A 15,527-nucleotide genomic window follows, 5' to 3' on the forward strand; every position below is an offset into this window, starting at 1 on the left:
AATCTCTACCATTATGATAAACTAGCAAGGAGAGACATGCAAGTTACAGGAACATCTGGAATATATTCCAAGTAGTGAATAAAGATGACATAAATATGATGCACAGTACTGCACAGTAAGAAGGCAGCAACAGTACAGATGAAAAAGTGAGGCAGCACTTTTCCTTTTCAGCCCCATTTTCAGTTATTCAATCTTTTCCCAAAGAGATCCTTCTGAGAATGCATTTTCTTCACTTTGGTCTGAAACCCAGAAGCTTATTTCTTGCATTAACATCCATTTGACTACATCAGAGTTATTTGAGCAGGGACTAGAGAGGGAATAGGGAAAGAGAGACCTTTTATGCCATGACAAAACAAGCCCAATGCTCTTTCTGTTCATGGGGAACTCAAGCAACAAGAAACAGGTATTTCATTTAATGCTGTTAAAAGCAAGATTTGAGTTCTATAATAAGGCCAGTAAGGAATTTAGGACTGATTTGTTGGTCAGATGCAAGCAAACTTGTCGGAAAAAATACACCCAAGCTAATCTGAAGGGAGGCATATTTAATTTTGTAAAGAAATTAATCATCTGGACAATTCCTCTGACTAAGCAGACACAAAACCTCCAACAATGAAGATTTTGGAGTCACATCAAGTAATTTATGAATCTTCCTTTCTGTAATTCATGCCTACTCCATCTTGTAGTATCTATCATGAAGATGAGAATATTCCTTTCCTCTTTGCCACACTCTTTTATAAGAAATCCATACCTGTTGGGTGTTTCCCAGGCTTCTCTTCTTTCAGCAATGTAAGGCCACAAGTTAACATTATTAAATTATGAGAAACTGAGATTCTTTATCTGAATCATGTTCCTGAACCAGCAGCAGTAAGACTATGATCTGCAGTGTTACAAGCAATTAAGTATCCAAATGGATGGTTCATCAAGGCAAAAGCATTGGGAAGGGGTTTACATCCACTAGGTTCTGGTTCACCTTACACTGCAAGAATCATATAATCACAGAATTATTCTGGTTGAAAGGGACCTTGGGATGTCTCTATTCCAACCTCCTGCTCTAAGCAGGTTCAACACCAGACTCAGCCTAAGTTTGCTCAGGGTTTTCCCCAATTAGTTTTTTAAAACCTCCAGGGATGGAGATTCCACAGTGAAGAGTTCATGGTCTCATCAACAGGACTCAAACTGAGCAAAGCAGTGACATTTGACACAACATAAATTTACCCACTAAATTCTGTAGCATAGCATAGGCTGATTAACCTCCTCCTAGCACATCAGTGCCTTTGACTTATTTATTCTCTTTGTGCTTCCAGGACACCACCATGCTCTTAGTGCCTTTTATAGGTATAGAATTAAGGATCAGAAAGATTGTCATTGAAAGATTCAGTGGGAGTTAGGTACCTAAATAAGTTTAAAATCCTGTGCTAAGTATCTTGTTCAAGGTCGCAGAAGATACAATCAGAAAAGAAGAAAACTGAGCCTCCTTCTTCTGTAGAAGGCTGAAGGGAAGTGAACTACTTCAGTGGCCACTGAATGAAAGACTAACATTCTTTCTCCTTCTTCACATCAGAAAGAAAAGACGTGGCATGAAAATGTGGCAGAGTTGAATATATTCAGGATATCCAGTCCAAGATCTCATTTCATATCACAATTTGATTTCGTACAGCAACTCTTCTTGTTCTCCATCCTGTTACTTGGTAAACAATAAAATTACCAGTGGTAAATATTTCAGTGCTGCAAGTGCAGAAGTTCTTAAGGAGATTTTAGGCTATCATAGCATACAAAGAGAGAAAAAAAACTCCTTAGCAGACCACACTGAAAAACAAGAGAAGGTTTTTATTATTTAAAATATGCCATTCCTTTTTGCCATTTTTTGTTAACTGGCTGGAAAAAAGAATCATTTTTCATGAAAGTATCTGTAAAAAAGTTCATTGTGTTAAGACAAAAAAAAAAAATCAACTGTTGAACTATAAATGAAGAATTTTCATCTAAATCTCAGCGTTCTCAGACATCAAGAAATGGCACACACAGGCACTGCAAGCCACTCATCCATGTATGGAACAGAGAGGAGACTGGTTATGCAGGTGGGCCATGGGCCAGTGGCTACACAAACCAATACAGAAAAAGAAGAGGAGCAAAAACCCCCGTGGAAGGTAACAGCAGCTGTAGTATGGATATGCTTACTCCGTTTCCTGAAGAGACTAAAATTGGGTTCAGTTTTCCCAACCCTTGCAAAATAATCTCTATGATTTATACACATATACAAATATATTGAAGAGAAGGGAGAAAGCTAACTTTGGGGTCTAAGGATGATATTTAGACAAACTGTAAAAAGTGAATTGCAAGAATGTTTTACAGTACTTAATATTTTAAGAATTTTTAAATTAGTTTCAGAACTTCGACCAAAAGTATCTTTTAGACTTAGGTCTTCACTTTCCTCCTCATTTTAGAAAGTCTCTAAACTTCTTTGGTATTTTTTCCCCACAGTTGCAGACAGTTAGACAAACTAAAACGCATGGCCTCCTGGTCCTTGTCTCCTGACCAAGAAAAGGAATCTGTTGCTTGAATCATCTCACAGGTTCTGAACACACATTATATTACTTTGTACGTGTCTTTCATTTTGAAGTATAAGAAAACAAAAAAAAGACCAGATGATGAGCTGGTACAAGGCAGACAAGTCTTCTGAATTGAGAGGAACTTTGCTGATTGATATCAGCTGACAATCTGGCCCAACATGTTGACCCAAGAACATTTGCTCTATAAACAACCCACTTGCTCTGCCAGGAACAAACACAGTTTTCAAATGGATGCACTGGGTTGCAAAGCCATTAGAGATTATGGTAAAATTAAACATGTTTTCATGCTTTATTTGTCAAGAAAGTCACCATCATGAAGGACTGAAGTATTTTCATTCCCTTCTTTTCGCTCTACCTTTGCTAAGATTCATTTCTTGAACACATCTGAGTCAGCCATAAGAAGAAAAAAAAAAGAGAAAAGTTTATCAGGTCAACCTACTTTCAAGCAAGTTCACAAAAGCTTATTGAACTGGGTAGCTACGGCAATGATATCAACCATATGAAAAAGTATATCTTGGATCTACCAAAGATAAAACCCAGAGGCTCTACAGCATGTTAGGATGTGCATTATCTGTGCTTTAACCCCATGTCAACTTTCCATTGAAATCCATTCCTGAGTATGACATAGTCTTACAAAGCATCATGTTATTCATCCACTTTTTACTGGATTCTCAAATTGTGAGCAACCCTAGAGTACTTTCCAGAAAGTTGTTAACCCTTAATCTATCCGTTTGGATAGAAGCTATTTCAAACAACTGCAATGGCGTAGCTGTGCATAACTTCACAAGACAGACGAGTATCTCACTTCCCTAAATTATCTTTTTGGGTTCTTCTGGTAGTGGTGGATGTTACCCTTGCTAAATCAAAAGTCAAATCTTCATTAAACCATTCAGATTCCAAGAATATGTTACTAGAAAACAAAACTAAAATTATATAGATTACAATGACTTACACAGAACAGAGGATCTATGACGATGACAAAGACTGAAAAGAACTAAGACTTATCAAAAGAATTCCTTCAGCAAATATGTATCACAATAACTGGATTAGAAAGAATTTGCCAGCACGAGCCCATAAGCTTGGCTAACGTTTTGATGACAAAAAGTTGAGCTCCAGTCGTCTGTTGAGCATGTTTGTGTTCCTGTGAGCCTGTCTGCAGCTGGGAACACCAGGAGGGAGGAGAGGAGCAGGAAAGATAGCTGTCCCACACTTGACTGGCTCTTTTTCTTCTCAACACTGTTCACTTTCTACTCCTAAACAACTGTCAACAGTATCCCAGTAATTTCCTACTTGATCTTTCCCCACTTTGCAGAGTTAACAGGCAGTTTGTGTCATCCTTGATTAGCAAATGCATTCTGCCCCTTTCCCATCTCCCAGCATCCCAATTTCCAGGGCAAAAAGTAATGTCCGGGTCACTCACCCCTAACATCTGATGCAAATAATAATACTGCAGCCCTTGATAATAGAGCAGGAAGGTTTTCCAGAAGAGCCACACATTGAGGGAGAGCCAGAAAAACTAAAATGAAACAGAAAGAAGAGATTGTAAGTGAAAGTTACATGTGCCAACTTTTCAGTGTTAATTTCATTCATAAAACTGATACGCCTGTAGTTCCATAAACATATGTAAATGGAATGGGAAAACAAACTTCAAGCATTTAGCATAAAACATTTTAAAATATTAAAAGGAATAGCCCCTATGTGAGCAATTTTCACTTTCACTGAACTTCACAAAACTTCAGCTTTGTGACTTAAGACTACTAAGAGCTGGCGAAACCCTCCGCATACAAAACGCTGCTCCAAATCTCTAGTTAGATATTGGAGTTAAAGACTCAAAGAATAAATACCGGCAACAAAGAGACAAAGACAAAGGCAGGAAGAACTTGACCTCCCAGAAGATGCATCTTCTCCCCCAAAGCTTCCCAAAGAGGATCTAACAAAGAGCAAACACACGTACAAACGTGTGCCGAGTCCCAGCGGGACACGGACGCCTGCATTGTCCCCGGCCCACGGCACACGCGTGTACCTCTGCCAGCCGCGCACCGGGACGCGCACGGAGCACATCCCAACCCCCCGTGCGCCGACATCCCTAACGGCGCCCTGCCCCCGAGCACCTCACGCCGAGCACGGCCGGCACCTCCTGCACCCTGCCAGGGGCCAGCGTGCAAACCGCCGCGGCTCCTCCGTGCCCCGCCGAGCCAGCCGCCACCCGGGCCGGCCCCGGCCGCCCACCAGCACCCCCGCGCCCACCTCCCGAGCCTTCCCCGCAGGTCAGCCCCGCCGAAGGGACACCCCCCCCCCCCCCCCCCCCCCCCCCCCCCCCCCCGCCGGGGGCAGCCCCCTACCAGAAAGAGGTGTTTGCTCCCCTCATTGGCCAGCCAGCTCCTCCAGGAGAGAGCCATGGTGCGGGACGCCTGCGGGGCAAGACCCGGGGGGGGGGGTAGGGGGGCGACGGGCGGGCGAGCCCTCCTTTTCAGCTGGGCTGAGCCGGTCCTCCCCTCTCCCCACCCCTCACCCCCCGCCCTGTCTTCCGGCCGCCGGGGCGTTGCGCTCCGGCCCCGCCGCGCCGCGCTCCAACACCCCCCCCCCCCCCCGCCCCGGGCTCCGCCGCGGCGCCCCGGCCCCGCTGCGGCCACCGGCCGCTGCCCCTTTGTCTGCGCCGGCCGCCTTTGTGCGCGGCGCTGCCCGCGGGGCTCCCCCGGGACCCGCAGCGGAGCCCGGTGGAGCCGCCGGGGGGGGGGGGGGGGGGGGGGGGGGGGCTCGGCAGGGGCCACCCCCGAGGGGGCTTGGGGTCGGCAGCGCCTCTGCCCCGGAGCGATGTGGCCGGCTCCTCGCATCCCCCCACCTTGAAAAGCTCATTTCCCCACGGGGGAAACCCGTCCGTGGGGTTCCCTCCTGCCCCAGCGCCCCCCCGCCCCCGGCTGAAATGTGATACAAAAGGCAGGAGGGAGTGGGGGAGCAGCAGTGCATGCAACTGTACTGCAATTCGGGGGAAAACAAAGAGGCTGTCCAAGAAACTACTGTTGGGCTGTGCATGAGGTCTTCGAAAGCTGGGAAGGGCCAGGTCGTGCTGTTACGAGTTTGATCCTGCTCCATCAGGTGTCCCCGGGGGGCACGGGAAGAGGCAGGCTCCTGTGCCCGGCACAAAGCAACCGAGTGTGCAGGCACAGCGGGTGTGTAATCGTACTGCAGCCACAAGAAAGGGTGCTATGGGCACCTCCTCATCCACAGTGTCCCGAGTTCTGATTGCTACGCTTTGCAACCAGTCTGCTTGTGGCAGTCTTCAGGTTTGGTTCAGGTTTGGGTTGGTTTTTTTGGAGGGGGAGTTGCACCAGATACTGATTTTTATATTAAGAAAAAGCTTTAAAAAAATCCTTGTTGCTAGCAGCTTTTAAATACAACACTCTCATGAGTAACCAGGGGAGCTTCCACTCTAAACCAGGCATTGTGGTGCACATGGCTGCTCCTTGAGATAGCAGCAGCAATGACAGCTGGCAGCAGAGTAAGGCTGTTTTTCCAGGAGATGCCAAGTCCAAGGAGCAGTGCCGACAAGTCTCATTCAGTCCAGCTTGAGCTGGCTGTCTTTCTCTTACAACTCGGAAAGTTGCCATTGTTTTGTGTTCCTCATGAGCCACATACCAAAGGTCCAGAGAAAACTGGGAGGAAGCCAAGTACCATCTTTCTCCAGTTCCATACAAAGGTGGAGGGAGTGTCTGACCCATACGTGGCCTTAAGCGTAAGGAGTATGAGCAGGGCATGGCTCCTGTGAAACTCAGTTTGGGGTATTTTGGCTGCGGCAGGAGCCCTGTCTCAGAAAGTGGCAGGATTTCTGTGGCTGTATGAGGTGCCAGGTGAAGTTTTGGAACAGCAGGACAGAGGATTACAGCTATTTTATATCATCACATGACACTAAAAGGAGAGCTAGTGAAAGGGAAAATACATAGTTTGAATTTAAGACTCACCAAAACCGTCGTTTGATGCCAAAGCAGCTCTAACAGCAGAAGAAATAGTATAGTTTATTTATCATGTTTGCTATTTCCATTCACTTCCTCGTTTCTGTTGGAATGTAAAGAGAAATGAAAGCTGCTTACAGAGAACCAGATGATGAAACTGCTCTAGACAAGCATGGCAAAGCTGGAATGACAGAAAATATGACTTGTAGGATAAGTCATGCCTAATAACGTGGGCCCTTGGCCAAAGCTGAAGCCACAGCAAGCACAAACAAAACCAAAATAATTTGCCCATGCTATGTGCTATACTTCAAAATACCCTTAGAAATGTCTCTGAAAAATCAGCTTACACAGGATTTGACTGCCCACTTACTTGAGGCTGATGACTCATGAGCCAGTGACTGTACTTCACTGCCCACTTACCAAGTGCTGTAATGCGTGTGGAGTACATGACTCATGCTCCAGTCGACACTGGATCCTACATCATATCTAGGTACAGAGCAAGGAGTGTGTTTTTGTAGGAAAACATCCCCTTTTTCTTTCTCCCTGGAAACAACCAAGGATTTTGAATCAGTATCCCAAGAAGAGGCTGGCAGAGACCAGTGCCACGTTAATACAACTGCGTTCTTCCTCCATAGAAAAGGCTGACTTTGCAAGTGGGTAAATCATGCCTTGCCAGGGATCTCTGGGAGTTTTCTGTCTTCTTTCTCTGTTTTAAACCATCCCAGATGTGTGTGAGCATGTGTTTTAAACTTCTTGGTAAGAGCACCCAGAAATGACCATAGATGCTAGTTATAACATGAATAATGAGAAAAGTTCTAATATGACTCTCAAACATCATTTGACCACCAGCTCATCTCTTCTCTGCTTCCTGAACATCCATTCTCCAGTTACGACAGCCTTTGTGCTTTGTCCTACCAGCTGGACAGACCACTATCACGGCAGGCAGTCCCTCTTAGAGACTGAGCACGTGCTTTCTCTGATAAGGGTGCTGCTACTGCATCAACAGAGTCACCCTGACTGCACACTCGCCTTCCAAGCCTACTTCCTGTCAACATCAACTACACTCAAATCTACTCTCCCAGAGCTTATTCGGGTACTTTACAACACTTTGCTGGGTGTTGTAGTTAATGTTACAGACGTGGCTTAAAAGATTTCTGGTGCCAAAATTTTGCTTATGTACCTGAGAGTGATCCAGATTCAAATCACCTCCACCCCTAGATGTCTCCATCTCTCAGCATATCGTGATCATCCTGCAAGTTCCCGCAGTGACTGCAGGTGTTGTGAGCACAACACTGGGTCCTTCCAGTCTGGGGAGCGATCCGTGTACTTCATCTTCTGCTGTGTTGTAATCTAGATTTAGGCAGACAGGCCCTTAAATTCTGCCTGCATCCCTAAGGGGGTTGATCCAGTATGCCTTCTCTGAGTATTTACCCTTAACACTGAGCTCATGGGAGGAGAGGGAAATGTTGACACCGATTTCATTACAGAGAACAGGAGAAGTGCAGTTTCTGAATAATAGCTGAGTGATTAGAGCACTTGCCCAACAGTGGGAGAGCTGGATCTTTCTCAAAGAACTGAAGCCATTGCAGTCACATCCCAGGAAAGTTTCCTAACTGCTGCCCTTCACCGGGGTCAAGGAAGGAAACAATCTCCAAGTGAACCACTGTGCAGCCAGGAATGCAAGAGAGAGAGGTCGAAGAAAATCGGAAAGGGATGCTGGCCAAGTGGTAACAGCACACATCTAAGGAAGGGAGAGGATAATCTAGGAAAAGGACATTTGGAATGCTAGTTAGTTTTTTGTTTCCATTGGAAGAAAAAATGCGGAACAAATTTCAAAATTCAAAATGTTCAGGAGAAAACTGCAATCACAGGAGAAACCAGAAACAGAAAGGTTTCCCCACAAATGAACTTCTTGTATTTCTTAGAAACTTTCTCATTAAACTTAAGCTACATCATTTTTCCTGTAACTCTAGTGTGTAGTCACAACATAATGGTAAAATAGCAATCAAAATATATGTCACTCCTAAGATCTGTGCCATGTGAGTAATATCCTGTGCGATGGCATATGGCTTTTATGGCATTACATGTTGTGTCATTTCTTTCCTTTTCTGAAACTGGATCTTTACATTTGCTGCATACCACAAGATGAACTTGCTTTCTTGTATGCTCCCTGATGGATTCGGAGGCCTCCCTAGGGCGAAATGCTTTTCCAGATTTGGGTGACAGCCAAGTTTATTAATTTCAATGAAGCTGCAGTGATTCATGGTAATGCATTATTTACTGCTGCCGTAGTGTCTAGGAGTATTAGGCATGGCCCAGGCCCACACTTTACCTTTACCGGAAAAGTAAAATTTTTGCCCAAAGACTTCAAATGAAAAGTCAGACAATGGCAGATGGAGATATGATCCTCGATTCTTGTAGACACAGCAAAACGGGGAGCAAGGCACAAGTGCACTGGCAGCAGCAGCAGGCTGTGTTTTGCTTCTGTTGAAACTCCTAAACCAAGCCATTCAGCCACTGCTCAGCTCCATGCTACAAGTTCAAAAATACGACAGGAGGTCCTACAGTATTTTGTCCTCAAATAACCTCCTACACATTCCTGATTCAAACAAGAAAGATAGCATGACAGCTCCAACACACGGCGACATCGTTCATCATGAAAGAATGCAAGCACATAGCACATGGGGAAAATGTGTATAATAAATACAGCTGGAGTGCATTCCATGACAATTTGAGAGAAATGTCAGTTATATTTATTTTTCCAACTGTTTGTAAGATTTTCTTGAACACTTGTTACAGAATTGAACCACATATCTACGGATCATTAACACGCAGCATCTTGTAACTTTTAAAAGGTTTTAGGTCCAATCCAGCTTCCACTGAATTTGTGGGCCTTTCCTTGATTACGCTATAAGTCGAGACCAGGTCTGAGAATAGTACAGGGGTTAAAATGTATATTGCATTGATTTTAGAGGTTAAAGGAACTATTATATTCCCCCAAACTGGCATTCCAGAGATTCTCAAGCAATTACTTCTGTATTTGGCCAATCATCAACTCTGTTTGAGCTTGAGCAGTTCTTTTAAAAAAAAATTGCTAGCCTTATTTTAAAACCTTTTAAGAGGGAAATAAACACAACCTACCAAGCTAAATGATCCCTTAATTCATTATTCTTTGCTTTCTTTTTCTTTTGTGAGTGCAATATATTTTTAGACGAAACAGGACTAAAACCATTTTGGGAGCACTGGCATTATCATGTGTTTTGCTCTTACACAAAAATGAATCTACCCTCAGAAATCCCTTTTCTCTTCAGTTTCATATAACTTACTATGAGTCACCTTTTTACCTTTTTCCTGGTTAACTGAATAGACTGTGCATTAAGTTCTTAATTCTTCCCTCCAAGACAAGTTTTCCAGAGTTGGAGGGATTTTAGTAGACATTTCATCTTCCTTTCTGAAGATAAAACCCCTTCTTTTTCTACAACAGTCCAAAACCAGGCTCACTAATATTACAGGTAGGAGTACAAGTATCTTAATACATTACAGGATACTCCTCTGCTTATATGCCAAGTTACTGTGTTTGCCAATTTAGCTACAGCACTGCACTGAAAATTATTAATGCTTCCAGACCATGAATAAAAGCTATTGAACAGAGCTGGTGTGGAAAAAAAGTTACTGAACAATCACACTAACACACTACCACTGAATAACAATCCCTTGTGATATGCACTTAATAAAAAAGTTATGATGTCCTTCAAAAAGAGGCCAGAGCTTTAGTGGAATCATTAATAACTGAGTCTTGGAACAATCAATGAAATAAGTAAAAACTGGGCAAGAAATGCTTCATATCAGCGCAGTCACTTCTCAGGTAGAAGGGGAGAGCTGGTTAAGAGTGCGCAGCAATAATTTAAGACAAGAAATAAAACATTCTTTTACATCTCTGGTAGCTTGCATCCCAAGGTGACGCAGTGCATGCTAACATTGTGCCAGGGCATCCTGATTCAGTGCCAGGACACAAAGGTCAGTGCCAAATAATCTGCAGTATCCAAGTTTCCCAGTGGGCTCATCAAGAACACGTCAGTCCCAGTTAACTGAAAAATTTTAAACAATTACAGTAGAAACTACAGCTCTTACAGTTTACAGAGCATAGTTTACAGAAACTCTTAAAGTATACAGTACAACATCCAACAACATGCTTATGCAAGCATCATAAATATCAACACTGAGTAAACACTCATAATTCCCCAATTCTTGGAAAAACTTTTTTCCTTGGAAGAGTGTAAAGTTAAAAGCATCAAGACTGTAGATCTGAGAGATTGGCACGTTCTTCCGCATTAACTCTGCCAAACTGTTGTTTGCACTCTTACTACAAAGTTAGCGGGGCAGGAAAAAAAATTCAAAAGGTAAGGGCAAAGGAGGGCACAAAGCTAACAAAGGAGTTCTGAGAACTAAAGCTGACTTTTATCCATGATCAAAAAAAGGAAAATCAGGAAAGCACTGTTGATACAGCAAGATAAAAAGTGAGCAAATTTTGGTCAGATATCCCAGATACTAGAAATTCCCACCTGAGGAAGAGTTCATTCTTTGTCTATTCACATTGTCACACCTCAGAATCCTCTTATAAAAGTGCCTCGGCCAACTTTATTACTCTTATTTAATCTGAGGTTGCCTTTGTCTTTCTAAAACTTGCTCAAATCACTCATGTAGACTACTTCTGTGGAAGTTCACTGCTGTCTCCACATTTGAGAAAGCAATTCCCATGGGAATGCAGAAAAGACCTATTCAGATATTTCTCCCCTAGTTACTCTGTCTTAAAAAGTTTGCCTTCTGAAAGATGCCTTTAGGCTGCCTTCAGGATGCATCTTGCTGCCTGGACAGATAGGGAATCTGAAGTGCAATACATTCTATTGCCAGAGACAGAAAAATCTCCAGATGCTCACATGCAGATGAAAAGTTGTAACAGCACCAGCGAAAAAACCCAACACAAAAACACATAAGCAATGACTGGAACCTGCCAGGCCAGTAGTACAAACTTAAAGCAGAAAAGTTGACTGTGCCATACAGCTGCACTTGCTGGGGAGTTGAGTAATGCAAATATGGTGAAAGAGCAAGATCTGCTTAGCTTGGAGAGAAATGGTGGTATGGGATTCAGTCAGACAAAACAACTACAGTTGGCAGTAAAAGCATAAACACTAATGAGGGAAAGCACTCTATCACTCTTTAAATAAAGGGGAACATCAGTACGCGAATAAATATTTATACCCTGTTCATGATTAAATTTAGCCTGGAAACTAGATGAGGTGCAGCGAAGTGCTGGAACAGCTCTCCAGTAAGAATAGTGGGAAAAAAACCAACTTGTTAAATGTTAGAGCTCTATTGTTTTATGAAAAGAACTGTATAATATCTTCCAGAGTAAGTGGAAGACTCTTAAATGATCCTGTTTCAGAAAATGTCTTCCAGTCCAAACACACCTTCCAGCAATCATTAGAACGATCGGGGACTGCCACCCACGACTCCCAACAGTCCTGACTTCACCACGCCTCCCGTTTTTAGTAGCAGTTTTTTGGGTCAGCATTGCTAAGTTATTTCTGACATTTTATTTTCAATTTAATGTTGAACACAACGTTTCTCTCTTTTAATTAAAATCCTCTTGAACTTTCTTGAGAATGCGCCTATTATTGTCACAGTTATGGGGCCTTACTCCAGAATTCAACTACTTTTGTAGAAGTAATACTTAATATTCTTACTTGGCAATTAACTGCAAATTTAACTCATATTTATTGCTTCATACGACCTACAGAGGCAATCTCACAATATTAGAGGATCCCCACCCCCTGTTCAGTTTGATGAAGCCCAACAACATGCGGAACTTTCTGCGGATCATGTTGCATTTAGTGCTAAGACAAGGTAAATAGTATCAGGCAAGATAGTTTAGAGAAGAAAGATTGTGAACATTATGGAGAAGATTATAGGGGATAGACTCAAATCCCTTATTTTATTCAATGAGGCTCTCATCCAGTAAAGGTCTTAGGCGCACATTTAACTTGAAAAAAACCAAGCACTGAGGTCCAGTCTAACTTTGCTTACAGTTAAGTAAAGGGATTTCTTTGCTTGGTGAGGGCTTTCAGCACATATGTAAGTGCTTTGTTGAATCAAAGTCTTGCAGAGGAGTAAATGAGAAGCAACATTGCTAAAGTGCATGGAATTATGTCGGTTAGACTGGGAACAAAATATGGCTAGTATTTCTCCTTGTCCTCCCCTCAGTATTCTGAGTAAGCAGAGCCAGTTTTATTAGAGACAGCCATTATGACAAACCTTGACACAAAGTGCTGCTAGCTTGAGAACCTTCATTTTAAATGCATTTAAAGTTTAAAAACACATTTCAGCGTTATTGAACATCTAGAGGTTTATGATTTGCTTGCATAGACAGATATGCTTGTAACTCGTGCTATGACTTTTTTTCAGACCATGCCATTCTTTTGCAAAGTATCTAGGTAGAAAGTTAGGACAAGTCTTAGTTATCTGAAATGATTTTGGGCTTTCTTACTAGACGGTCTTCTGGGAGAAGCTGAAGGTCTCATTGTATAATAAGGACTTAGAGTAGAGTTAATATTCTTTATTCCTCTGGAGCCACAAGTGTTACACAAACCATTGCAAATTAATGAAACACAGTTTCTGGTGAGGCTAGTTAAACTGAACCGACCAACAGCATCATGAAAGGTGGGTCTTGAGTTTGTGTGAGACTAATTCCACAACTGAGAAATAAATACTCTTGCATGGCAGTCACACCTCTCAGCTATGCAGTAAGTGAACTATTTCCACAACCATTTAGTATCCCCCCGACCATGTTTTATGAAAGCACTGTTCTCTTTTTCCTTATTTATGTGGTGCCTCTGAAAAATTTGCTGCAGTCACCTTTCTGTATTGCAGGTCCAAAATATGTTTGCCAAAGGCTTCCCCCTGAGAACAGTGCCACTGTGGATTATGTTAAGCCTCACTGAAACTAACGGCTGTAACCAAACTCACTTCCCTCATTTCTCTTATTTAAGAGAAGCATAAGAAGTCACCGAGGTCCATCAATGAAAAAGGTGGTTGAAAAGAAATATCCCCAGAAAAGAGGCACATTACTGCTCCAAAAGGCAAGTGTGCCAAAGCTGAATTTATTACAGGGCAGGGTTTGCTACATATTGATTAAGAAGAGCAGAGTTTACATTTGCATGTGAAAGTACTGCAAGCTTAAAACAAAAGAAACAAATGGAAGAAATAGAAAAGCTGGGACACCTTGAATAAGAGTATCAAGATTTGTAGCTGATGAAAAAAGCATGGAGTACGTACAAAGATAATCTTTTTTGTTACTAAATCCCTTGCTAGGAAAATATAAATGTACATTCTTTATGAACAAACACTTTTCCAAATACTTATTGTATCAGGAAGTGCTTGGTTTCTTCATGCATATTTTCTTCAAACATTTTTTCTTTCTGCAAGTCTAGCTCCACTGATTAAAAAAATAAAGGAATAGTGTAGATAATAATGACATGGTTTCTTCAATTCAGAACATTCAAAATTAATTGTTCAGTAATTTCAATTTTCATCTCAGGGAAAATATATAACTAACTAGAAAAAAATGCTCTTGTTCCCCAAAGTAAGAATTCTTCTATCGTTATTCATCCTTTTTTGTTTAAAGTATTATGAACACTTTAGAATAGATTAAAAACATCTATTTTCAGTTATGCTGGGCTTTTGGAATTACAGCAGTTGCTGTAATTACAGTAATTGTAAATTATTGCCTAAAAGCAGTTTCACTCTTTACATGTTATTAAAAAGCAAAAGTTTGTTCACTCACATACACAATTGGAATCACATTAAATCATTTAAATGATGAATGATACACCAAGTATTCTTGAGCAGATTTTTTGGATGTTCTTTTTATTGCCCTGTACCCTCAGTGGAATTTAAGCTATCATCATCTACTTTGGAAGCCAAAAATGTGAATTGCGGTATCAACTAAACAGTTCATATTAATTAATTTTGAATAATTTAGAGTGGAAAGATTTATAAAGATGTTTAAAATCCAAAGGTCAGTAAACAGCATCATTTTTCAATAATTTAATACAAAGCAAATTTTGCTATTTGATTAGGAGACACTAGGGGAAGGTGAAATACACTTGCCAGGAATGAAATGCATTTACATTTTCTTGCCAGTAAAGGTAACTGACTGACCTCAGAGACAAAACGAAATAAACAAACAAGATATAGTCAATTCTCTGTGAAAATGAAAAACACTTTTCTGTAATTAAATTGCTTCCCAAAGGAAATACATTTTGCAGTTCAATGCCAGAATCTTTCATCAGATAACATTCCCCAGCGTCTACAAGGAGAGTGCTGGAACACCAAGGCACTGGCATTTTTAAGTATGTAAATCTATAAGATTTTATTTGACAAGAATTAATGCTTTTAATAGGAAACTGCTAGTTCAGCAGAAAATTGTTTTTATTAGCTGGTTGTTGCTCACTTTCATTCTCAACATTTCTGTCCTTTCCTTGTTTTGCTACACATTGGTAAAGGAAATCACAGATACATTCTCATCAGGTTTCTTTGCAAGTAGAGCTACCTGTCATCTAGACTGTCCTGGATACATCTTCTTCCACCAAGACATGCTCTCTTGAGGGAAACTGAGGACTTTAGCTACCCATCTAAAATTTCCGGACATACAGCAACTTGGTCAATTTGTAACGGCTGATCTCTGTAAAGATTTCAGCTCTTTTTTGGATGTAGGTCCTTCATGAAGGGTTTTTTTGGAAACAGATGATCAATTCACTCCAAGAAACCAAAACATAGTTCATGGTGGTAGTGGAGCAAGTAAGAAAACAATTGAATGAGTCCCAGATCACTGAGGATGACCATTAGATCTAGAGCTTATCATTGAGTGGCGTCTGATATTGAACCTATGCGTTTTGGCCTCAGTCCAAGGAGTTTTAGACCTGTATTTCCCTACCACCAGTTTCCAGGGTAG

At 41.8% G+C, this 15,527-nt stretch overlaps 1 protein-coding gene across 2 annotated transcripts in view; it reads right to left on the minus strand.

Annotated features, from left to right (window-relative positions):
* NOX4 (NADPH oxidase 4) overlaps positions 1-4,966 on the minus strand; it is a 108,732-nt gene extending 103,766 nt beyond the window's left edge. For both annotated transcript variants that reach the window (XM_050911032.1, XM_050911024.1), the window contains exons 1-2: positions 4,910-4,966; positions 3,988-4,083 (exon numbers count right to left, since the gene is read on the minus strand). In XM_050911032.1, the coding sequence (XP_050766989.1) occupies positions 3,988-4,083; positions 4,910-4,966 (153 nt within the window). The remainder of the gene's footprint in view (positions 1-3,987; positions 4,084-4,909) is intronic.
* Between the last annotated feature and the right edge of the window lie 10,561 nt (positions 4,967-15,527).

The sequence above is a fragment of the Gymnogyps californianus genome, chromosome 1, assembly GCF_018139145.2.
Source record: "Gymnogyps californianus isolate 813 chromosome 1, ASM1813914v2, whole genome shotgun sequence".
Taxonomy (NCBI): Eukaryota; Metazoa; Chordata; class Aves; order Accipitriformes; family Cathartidae; genus Gymnogyps; species Gymnogyps californianus.